The sequence below is a fragment of the Uranotaenia lowii genome, chromosome 2, assembly GCF_029784155.1.
Source record: "Uranotaenia lowii strain MFRU-FL chromosome 2, ASM2978415v1, whole genome shotgun sequence".
Classification (NCBI taxonomy): domain Eukaryota; kingdom Metazoa; phylum Arthropoda; class Insecta; order Diptera; family Culicidae; genus Uranotaenia; species Uranotaenia lowii.
Genome location: NC_073692.1, coordinates 423838627 through 423849959, shown reverse-complemented (window position 1 = coordinate 423849959; position 11333 = coordinate 423838627). Strand labels below are relative to the sequence as shown.

Sequence of the window (11333 nt, the reverse complement as noted above, 5' to 3'; positions counted from 1 at the left end):
ATATTAATTAGCACCTCTTAGGTATCTTCCTTCAGAACAAAAAAAAAATACAAAATTGATATCAACTCATCAAACTTCTAAGAGCTTGTATTTTAGTGGCATTTTATGGGTTCCCATTGACTCACACCGTTAGGATCGGTCGAGGGGGCAAAACAATCAGTTTCTCTTCAAACAAACGGCGGAAGAGACTATTTGGCAAATCGATCCTCAAACTAGTTCCCGATGAGACGCAAAAACTTTTTATCGAATATTTATCGAGAATGGTTTGTTTGTTTTTTTTTCGGCCAGTGGGATCATCATAAGTTTTATTCCCTTGATGATTAGATTTTATAGGCGATTAGATCTTAAAATCTTCGAATAAGATCGGATCGGAACGATTGATTGCACCGGCATGCGATGTTTTTCTGAATCGGAGCATAAAATCTCGAATGTGTTGCGACTAATGGTGTCCACGCGGTGTCGATCTTGAACCTGATTAACAGTCGTAAGGAACCGGAATAAATTTTACGATGCTTTAATTTTGCATCGATTATTATCTGCTTCCAAGTACGCCTCTGGATTGGGCCCCAATAAATCACGGTCGTATGGTCGTTGGATGCTTAGCTCTGGTTAGTTCTCATGAGTTTATGGCGTTGATATTAACAGTTCTTATGATTTGAAGAGATCTTCACGCGAATTAGCATTATCTCTAGAGCCCTTCTGGAACAACTCATCGGCTTAGAATAATCACTTCGGAACCCCATAGAACGGTAATATGTACATTGAAGTTAAAAAATTCAGATCACCAAACATTAAGAAGTAAACCCTAACATGAAGTTTGAGTAACCGAAAGGTCATGGTAAGGGTCATCGAAGATTTCCAGAAGAAAGTAAATTTCTGCAGCCATAATCTCCAACTCCAAAGCCTTAAAAAAAGAAATGGCAGAATCCGACCAGACTTTGAAGGCAAAATTCTAGTATCTATATATTGCTTTCACGTCCTGAGTGTCGAATTTGCTCTCTCATTGCTCGAAATAAGGTAGTACACAGCAAAAATTAGAACAAAAATTTTCAATAATAACGCATACGTAAGCAAAGTGATGCAAAATTTTCTGTTTTTCCAGAGCCCAACGACAACCCGACTATTTTCAGGTTAGCTAGCTCAGATTCTACCTTCATTTAACTCGATCGATATCAAATAAGCAATCAACATCATCTCCCCTCAATTCGTAAATTGAACATGCTAAACAACTTCGTATGCCTCACCTTCGGTAGCGCCATCGTGAACGCATCAGCTGGCTGAACCTCAGTCGAAATGTGTCATAAAGATAGCTAACCGCTTCTTAAAGCTTAACGATCTCTCTAAAGAGATCCCTGTTGTAGGTCCCTGTTGTAATAGGAGGAGACTTCAACGCCTGGGCGGTAAACTGGGGTAGTAGGTGCAACAACCCTAGGGGCCACAGCGTATTAGAGTCCTTCGCAAGACTGGAAGTTGAGTTGTGCAACACTGGATCCATCAGCACCTATCGCAAGCATGGAATACCAGACAGAACGTCAGTGATCGATATCACCTTTGCGAGTCCATCATTAAAAAACGATATGAATTGGAGAGTGTGTGACGATTATACACACAGCGATCACCAGGCGATACGCTATAGCGTAGGAAACCCAAATCCGGTGGCAGTAAGGCAGCTGCCAGTGCACGAGCGGAGATGGAAGACTAAAGTTTTCGACAAAGAAGTGTGCACCGAAGCTGTATACATGCAGGACTCATCCCAGGTCCATAATGCTGAGCAGCTGACGAAAATGATGGTAGCGGTGTGCGACATGACCATGCCCAGAAGAAATACACCGAAGTGGTGGCGACGACCGGCTTACTGGTGGACTTCAGAAATAGCTGAGCTTCGTACTAGCTGTCTAAAAGCGAGACGACGAGCTCAACGGGCGAGAAATGAAGCCGACAGAGAAACGAGAGGTGCCGTTTACCGAGCAGCCAGGGTGGCACTTAAGCGAGCTATTAAAACAAGCAAAGAAAACTGCTACAGAGCATTATGCCAGAGCGTAGATGATAACCCATGGGGCCAAGCCTATAGAGTTGCACTGGCGAGATTCGGTGGCCCAAGGTCGCCGACCGAAAAGTGTCCGGAAAAACTGAGAGAGATCGTTGCACATCTTTTCCCGCAGCATGGCCCGACGCAGTGGCCACTTACTCCGTACGACGCGGGTGCCCACGACATTGAGCCAGTAACGAACGAAGAACTCGTGGCTATCGCTAAGAAACTTGCGGTGAATAAGGCCCCTGGTCCGGACGGAATCCCAAATGCAGTGCTGAAAGTGGCGGTACAGACCATTCCGGATACCTTCAGAGTGGTGCTACAAAAGTGTCTCGACGAGGGATCTTTTCCCAATTCATGGAAAACGGCGAAGTTGGTGCTACTACCGAAACCTGGGAAACCCCCTGGGCATCCATCATCATATAGACCCATTTGTCTGCTGGACACCCTTGGTAAGCTACTGGAGAGGATAATATTAAAAAGACTTATTATCTACACAGAAGGCGGAAGTGGACTGTCGGACAGACAGTTCGGTTTTCGGAAAGGGAGATCTACGGTGGACGCCATCCGTATGGTGACAGAGTACGCGAAGCGCGCATATAAAAAGAAGCGGACAGGTGTTCGTCACTGCGCCATTGTGACGATCGACGTTAAGAATGCCTTCAACAATGCCAGCTGGGAAGCGATCGCCAAAGCGCTTCACAGGATGCTTGTTCCCAATACTCTCTGCAGGATAATAGGAAGCTTCTTCGAAAATCGAATCCTGACGTACGAAACCGAAACTGGGATACGATCTACTGCCCTAACAGCGGGTGTTCCACAGGGTTCCATACTCGGACCTGTGCTTTGGAATGCCATGTATAATGAGGTGTTAACGCTGAAACTACCAGCAGGCGTGCAGATAGTCGGATTTGCTGACGATATAGTGCTCATGATTACCGGCGAAACAATCGAGGAGGTAGAAGACCTCGCAACGGTGTCCGTAGAAAGGGTTGGCATCTGGATGGAGGGAGTTAAGCTTCAGATAGCTCACCATAAAACTGAAGTTCTGCTCGTGACCAATAAAAGAGTTGTGCCGCACATGGAGATTACTGTTGGAGGGCACACGACATCTTCGAAACAGCAGCTGAAATACCTTGGAGTAATGGTCGACCATCGCTTAAGTTTTGGTGCGCATGTCAAATACTGTTGCGAAAGTGCATCGAAAGTCATAGATTCATTGGCCTGGATTATGCCGAACTGCCATGGTCCAAAGAGTAGCAAGAGACGTCTCCTTGCGAGCGTAGCACTGTCGAAACTACGATACGGAGGAGCGGCCTGGAGCTCCGCGATAGAGGTAGAGCGCAACAGATCCAAATTACGGAGCACACATCGGTTGATAGCCATGCGAGTTTCCTGTGCGTACAGGACCATATCAGCAGATGCAGCTTTTGTCATCGCGGGCATGATTCCCATCGACATAACTCTGGCGGAGGATATGGAATGTTACAAAGCAAGAGCTGTTAGAGGAGTGCGTAATATTCAACGAGCAGCGTCAATGCTCAAGTGGCAGGAGCAATGGGACGCATCGAACAACGCAAGATGGACGCATAGGCTAATCCCGAGACTTTCAGACTGGGTAAATCGGAAGTATGGAGAGGTCAACTTCTATTTGACGCAGTTCCTTTCGGGTCATGGGTGCTTTAAGCAATACCTTCATCGGTTTAAGCTTATCAGCTCGCCTTATTGCCCGGAATGCGTAGAGATGGAGGAATCGGCAGAACATGCTATCTTTGTCTGCCCCAGGTTCAATTCAAGGCGTCAACAACTTCAAAATTTGAACGCTGAAAACATAGTGAGTGAAATGTGTCGCGACGAACAGTCATGGCGTGCTATAGTCGACGAAATCTCGCAAATCATGCGCGATCTGATAAGGATCAGGAAAGATGATGAACGGAGAGAGCGAGATAGTCAACCAAATTTGACAAGCTAATGAAAGGTCTTGGGCCTCGTATGACACTTCAATTCAAAAGCAACGCGATCTTAGGGCGCGGTATAACCCTAATCTGGACTCATACGTGTGGTGGGACTTAAAAGGTCTCACGTACTCAGCTACGATCTTTCCTGCAGCAAAAGGAAGCGGAGATACCATTGGGGGTGGTCGTGTCGGGATTCTAGCTTGGTAGTTTCTCAATCGGCCATGCCTTGGTGGTTAGAAATCCTGCGGAAGTGGTTGCTGTGACGGGCGCGAGTTACTTTGAAAGCGTTACCTAACCGGCACACGTTTCGAGGTCCCCGGGATAGTGGATGCTGTGACGGGCGTGAGTGATTATGAAAGCGTTACCTAACCGGCACACGTTTCGGGGTCTTCCGTACCAGTCTGAAGTTGGCGATAGAGAAGAAGGAGAAGGAGAAAAAAAGGAGAAAAAGGATAAAGCAGAACGATGATCATTGAGGAAAAATTGAGAAAGAGGAAAAGGGTGAGATGTATAAGTGCATGAGCACAGCCTACCCCTTGATGTAGTATCATAGGGTGAAACCAAGGGGCACATCTGGCACACGAAGCCCAAGGTGGTTTTAGTGGGACGAACCCACACACGGCAGCAAACACCCGGCTGTTATGGTTTGAAGTCAAATTTCCATCTTGTAAAAAAAAAAAAAAAAAAAAAAAAAAAAAAAAAAAAAAAAAAAAAAAAAAAAAAAGATCTCTCTAAAGAAAGCATCCAAGTATTTTATCCGCTGATGGGTTCGCGCACCCTTCAGGTACTGGATAGAAGGGATGTTGTCCTCCATAAATGTGAAAAAAATGCTGACCACACCGAAATAATAGACTCCGGAAATATGACAACCAAAAACCTTCTTCGACTACATGGCAAAGGGCTCCTATCTCATCTTCGATTGATGATAGATTGACCGTCTGCTGACGTTTCGTTGACTACGAAATAAGATTCACGAAGATCATGTAAGCGTGACCCGATAAAAATCTTCGTACATTGGAATCATCGGCATAATCTGCTTCTGCATATTCGAATGTGTTTTCGGTTTCACGTTTTTGCGGTATAACGACGCCATATCGGTCATATGTCGAATGGTTCGCAGAATACGCTTCAGACCTCGCCAGTGGATATCCGCCAGTCTAGCTTGGTATATATGTAGTGCGCTAACCGCAGCACTGCTATTCGGTCTCAAAATTACTGCAAAACATCGATCAAATCGTTGAACGGCTGCTAAGTGATAACCTTACTTAGTCCAGCCCTAGTCTCGTTCTCCTTCATGGCTGCCATTCTCTTGTTGATGGTGTTGATTAGAGCTTGCTGTTCGCGTTTCTAGGCCGGTTCGGGATTGACGAAATCTTGATGATCATCGCATCTTCGTCATCGCTATTCTCGTAGTCGCTCTCGTCTCGCGCCATACGCTGACTGGAACTGGAATCGATGATTCTTACCGCAGCGCAGCTACCAAGCACGAGTATAATCCTCACGATTTCAAGGTTTAGGGTTTTCGTTCCTCTGCTTCAACGCTTAGAGCGCTCTAAAAGGCCGGTGAGCAATACTCAGCAGCATGAGTCCGATCTTGCTCTGATGCGTTGCTGAAGATGTTGGCAACTACCCGTCGCGACGCCCAAAACATCTGCTCCAAAACCACAGAAAAATCGGTCTGTAGGGTTGGATGAGACCAAGCGTACTGATCACAGCGTAGCTCCACACCACAAGAGTAACCCTTGCGGAAAACAGCTTCTTTCAATCTCCGACTTGGGCTAATTCTCCATCTGTAGCATTCGGACCAATCCTGGTTGCATCTCCCGAGAGTCCTCCTCCTGGCAGTCGGTAATGATCACACGCTGCTGACCACATTGTGGCTCATGATGGCATCGAGAGTAGCCCTCTCAGAACCCGACTCCCCAGCCTCGAACTTCAGGAGCACCTTGTGGCTGACTTAGAACATACCGTGGTCGTCGTCTGTGCCTGGATCAATTCCTGTATACTGACTGCAGCGCCCAACCATAGCACGAGAGTAACCCTCACGGCTGCCAGTTTCGACCTATTGTTCCGGGGTGGACCTCCCGACCTTCGCGCTAAACCATTCCTGTAGGAGATCTTTAGATGCTTCCGGGTCGTTGAACTTGAGCTCACGCTTGCTAACCGCAAAGTGACTCGTGACGACTTGGAGAGTAACCCTCTCGATTCGCGAATTGAGGGGAGGCGTTTAAACCCACGATTTGCAATACATGTATTGATGATCGCTCTGGTGGAATTCACAATCGCTAGTGTAGAGTGTAGCCATATATTTAAGGACCTGACTGAGATAGCAAATAAACGATAACTCTGTTCCACCACTGAAACCTGCGTTTTTCACAAAATTGCTTAGCATCTTTTCCGACATGTTTTGTTTCAGATTTCACTGGATTTCATTGTTTCTTTTACAAAACGCCCTTGAAGCGACAAGAGAAGTGATGTCCTCCCAGTAGTAGATAAAATTTTGAAAATTATTAAATCTTTCAATGTAATTGCGCTGATATGAATTTTTGAAATCTTGGATGGACGAGATATCCATTTTTGAAGTAAATTTAAGGCAATACAGATTGAGTTGAGAAAAATCGACTTTAAAATTTAGATTGCAAAAATAGAAGGAAAATGGAAATAATCGCTTTTTCTCTCTTCAAAATTTGACAGAAAATTGACTGAATATTCGTTTCACCGAAAAGTTGGAAAGGGAAATATTCATTATTCGGCAAATGACCAAACATCTACATCTCTTACTCTTTACTTAAATACTGATAAACATTATAAATACATTTGAAAAAATTTGGAAAAGAGTATAGGTTAAAAACTAATATTGTTTATATTTTATAAACGATTCAATACGCGTGGAAGTTCCATGGTAGTCCCATAGGCAATCAATAAGTTTGTAAGTAATCAATTTATCTGCGAGCACATTACCCAATGTGCATAAAAGCTCCAAAATGGTACATATGGAAGCTGAATAATAATTCATCGATAAACACATCAACTTCAAAATGTTTAAAAACACATATAACGCAAAAATGTTCCTGAAACCAGGGTTGCGATCCGTCATCATCGTGAGGCGTGAAATTGGGACTGTGAAGACTTTAGGTCCGTCACATCCATTTGACTATTGCTTAAATGAGTTTCCTTTCGTTTGCCGGTCACTCATCCACCAGTCGGTTGAATGAAACTAACAGAATTTCAAAGTGAAGCATTCACCAACCACGTTCAAACGACTGCCGCAGCCCGTGGTGTAGAGGATAGCCTTCAAGTCTTCTAAGCCAACGGGCATGAGATCGAATCCCGGTCACGGCATACTTAGTACACTTTCTGTGGGTTGGTGGTTTTAGCATTTGTAGGATGCTAGTCATCATATCCTGGAAAGCCTAGAGTGAAGTGAAAAAGGAATCTCTTCGAGGAAATATCAAGTTTCATTGAGAACCTGTGTGTGTTTGTGTTCGTTTTTAAAACGAACAAGAACCGCATTTATGATTATTGTTGCTCCTGTCAGCAAGCCTGTTTTGAGTTTGTTATTGATATTTTTGTTCCCGATATGATTCAAATAAACTTAAGCCATCAAACTTTTTCATCTTTTTATCGATGTTCAATTGCTATAAAGAACTGTGTAAATGTGTCTTTCATTCATCTACGGGATTACGTCAAGATTGCCGAGAAATCTTTAATTTCACAGCATTTTGTGCAAATTTTCATCACAGAGTCTGTGTTACAGATCACAGCACTTTAAAAAAAGTCACAGATTCACAGATTCTTAAATTTTACATGACCTCTCAATGAAATTATTAGAAATAGCTTTTTTTGGTAAAATCACAGAATATCCAAAACTTTTTTTCGAAAAAACACAGATTTTTTTGGCAACCTTGAATTACTTATCGTCCTTATTTCTGGAGCATAGTAACGTGGAATTACATACTAATAGAATCCGTAAAAGACGGCGAATTGCAATTTCTTTAGAAGTTAAAACGAAATCAAGAAAAAGGGATCTATTTTACCCATTGTACCTTTATATTTCATAGACGGCTAAAAAATGTCAAAAAAGTATCCTATGTGACAATTTGTTACGCATGAGTTTACCTTATCCCTTTCCTAAGAGCATTGGGTTATTTATGGAAGCCTGATAAAATCATAAGTGATTTGCCAATGCCTATTAGTTTGACACTAATCCACTCTTGAGTGTCAATATGACACTATTGAAAGTTTGGCGGCTTGTAACTTTATTCGGGTGAATCGAAATATAAAAAAAAAATCAGGACCCTCAATGAATCCTCGAAATTTTTATCTTGCATCATTGTTTTATGTATGGACGCACCCTGAAAGCCCAGAAAAAAAACTCCTCAATCAGATCTTGAGTATTTTTTTGGCATTACTCGCTTAAAACAACTTTATCTCTCTTGTTTCCAACTCGATTCCTAGTTTTGACAGACAAAAACGCAAGCGTCCGCGTAGATTTCTTGATTTATAGTTACGAAAACCTTCTTTTATAACTCAAATATGTTTCTCAGACATTATTCACCTACAACTCTTGAGTTTTCCGTTATTTAAAGTCAAATAAAAACAATCCTAAAAAAAATGTTTGGAAAATGATTGTTGATCAGCTTCGAATTGCTAGAAAAAAAATCACTTAGTGTCCAAGAATGCTGAAGTTAGAAGCTAGAAGGTAAGGTTGTCAGATTTTTTTCAACACGTATCCGGGCCGGACAAATTTGTGCAATTTAACACACAAAACTTGCAAAATCCGGGTATTGATTTGAAAATTGACGACCAAAAATCCGAGCAATATAGGGGAAAATTTTGTCAAAACACAAAAATAACTCAATAAAAATCAAGAAAAAAATTGCAAAATAAGTTTAATCACCAAAATTCACCGACAGATTGTAAATCGTATTTTAAGTTTCCAAAAAAACCTTTCATGATTATTTTTATAAAACTTGCTCGAAAATTACGTTTTTGGAGGCAAAAATGAAAAACACAATTTGTTTTTTTTTGTTTGATTTGCCAAGTAAAGTGAATAATTTCGGACTGTTCCCAAATTTTAACATTTTGTATCTGAGCAAACCCGGATAAAACCGAACAATCAAGCAGCCTTAATAGAAGGATATATATTTTTTTTAAAATTTGAGGATTATAAGCACAAAAAATGAAAAAAAGTGGTGCAACCCGTACTTTTAAATCAATGAACCGTCAAAATTGCTTAATTTATACCAAATAAATTTTGAAAAGAGGATTGAAAAGTTAACTTAATTTGGCACAATTTCGCATCTGTAGATTTTTAAAATAGGAAACACATAATTTTTAAAGAATTTTCAAAGGAAGCTGTTTTTCTACTTTTTGTAATTTGCAATTTCTCAGATTTTCTTGCACTTATATTCTTCTTTGCACTGGATTTTGAGTGCCAAGTGTGCAAAATATATCCTTATGTGCAACGCTTAGCTTCTAACTTCAGCTTTGTTGGACACTAAGCGGATTTTTTGAGCATTTCGTAGCTGATTTACTATCTTTTTTCAAAGCATGTTTTTTCGGTTATTTTTTCAAAGACTTTAATTGACGGAAAACTAAAGTGTTGTAGCTGAATAGTGTCTGAAAGCATATTTGAGTTACAATACGAGGCTTTCAAAACTGTAAATTTAGTAAAATCGGTTGAAAAACTAGAGAGTTATATTGGTTTTAGTCAGGAGTGTCAAATTGGCACTCCAGGGACATTATGGGGGTTGGCACTCCAGGGACATTATGGGCGTCCTTAAACGTAGAAACGAAACCGGTCAATGATTTAATACAGTTTATATGTCATCATCTGTTTGGAATGCTCGATTTGAAAAAATTCTAACTGACCATCATGTAAAATAAGTCGCATGAATTGAAAAAGTTCTAGAATCATCCGAATCAGCGATCGAAACAGCGATTAGCATCGTCCAAAGAATCCAAACAATTGACTCCCAAAATCCTAATTTATAAACCCCATCAATTGATCGAAACACCATCCAGTCGAGCGACGATCGTCGAGTCGAGCAGAAGTCCCAAACCCCAGCCATCGGGTCGTGAATTTTCGTTGTGAAAGTCTCCAAAATTAACACAAAATAAGATCAGTGAATTAATTTGCCAACAGAATGTGGAGCTCAACGTTAAGCTTTGTGGCCCTGATGGCCCTAATGGCGAATACGCGTGCCTTAGAACTGCTAACGGAACCGAAAACAGCTTTCGTGGTGGAAAATGATAATAATGTTAATTTGCTGTGCAAAACTCCTGGAGGGCAGCCGATAGATTTTTGCGTGTAAGATAAGCCGGTTCTTGTTATTTTTATTTTTCGAGGGTACCACTGTTGCTCTTAATTTATGAACGCGGATTTTGGGTTATTTTTAGGGTGAGCATCCCCGGAGTTAAGGCGCCATTTGCGGCAAGTGATCGACTGCCAAGTCCAGTCGATGGAATCACGTTCTTTGGTGACGGTTGGGAAAAGGGATCCTGTGGAGTTACTTTGGCCACGGTTAAGAAAGAAAATGAAGGATCCTTCGAGTGTTCGGTGTCGATTAAAGGGGAGCTGGTTAAGGGCAAAATTGATATCAGTTTCCAGCGTAAGTTGTGTATTTACTTGAAAAACAAAACAGTCATTAAAGTGTTCATTCCGATTTGAAGCAGTTCCTCCGGAGCCTCCAGTCATCGAAGTGTCTAGCAACGTGGATGACAGCAATGGCGAATTCGATTTCGGAAAGCCGCTGACTGCTCGGTGTATTTCGCGCAATGGCTGGCCAGCAGCAAAATTGTCCTGGTATCTGGAGAGCAGCCCAATCACAAACGAAATCGGTGCTCCATTCTACGAAACTGCCAATCGAAGGACAACGGTTCAGCAATTTTTCCGGAAACCTGTTACAGTGGAGGATAATCGAAAGCGATTGATCTGCCGAGCTGAACACGTGGCCTATCCAGGTGGTTACATGGAAACCGCGCTGCCAATCAAACTCAGAAAAAGTAAGCTCTCTTCGGATGTGTGTTCTCTATTAGGTGTAAGGACTAAATTTTATACATTTCAGATAACAACAATGTCCTGTCTAAGAGTGATGACTCTAAGGATAGTCCTATTCAGCCCTTGAACCCACAACTGCTTGTTTCCAGTGATATAAAAACGCAGAATGGCGCATTCAAAGTTGGATCGGATATGGTGGTAGAATGTGTGTCTGAATACGGACGTCCAGCTGCCAGTTTCCTGTGGTTTTTGGGTAACAATAGACACGAAAAAAAAATCTAGATAATTTTTAATCACTTTAAACCCCATTCACAGATGATACACTGATCTACGAGGGTCT

The 11333-nt window shown here is 42.0% G+C and overlaps 1 protein-coding gene across 1 annotated transcript in view; it reads left to right on the top strand.

The window, feature by feature from the left end:
• Positions 1 to 10025: 10025 nt before the first annotated feature.
• Positions 10026 to 11333, top strand: part of LOC129743479 (uncharacterized) — a 113058-nt gene continuing 111750 nt past the window's right edge. Inside the window, exons 1-5 of the mRNA XM_055735513.1 lie at positions 10026 to 10303; positions 10393 to 10604; positions 10666 to 10998; positions 11061 to 11246; positions 11309 to 11329. Coding sequence (XP_055591488.1) covers positions 10140 to 10303; positions 10393 to 10604; positions 10666 to 10998; positions 11061 to 11246; positions 11309 to 11329 — 916 coding nt within the window. The 5' untranslated portion in view covers positions 10026 to 10139. The remainder of the gene's footprint in view (positions 10304 to 10392; positions 10605 to 10665; positions 10999 to 11060; positions 11247 to 11308; positions 11330 to 11333) is intronic.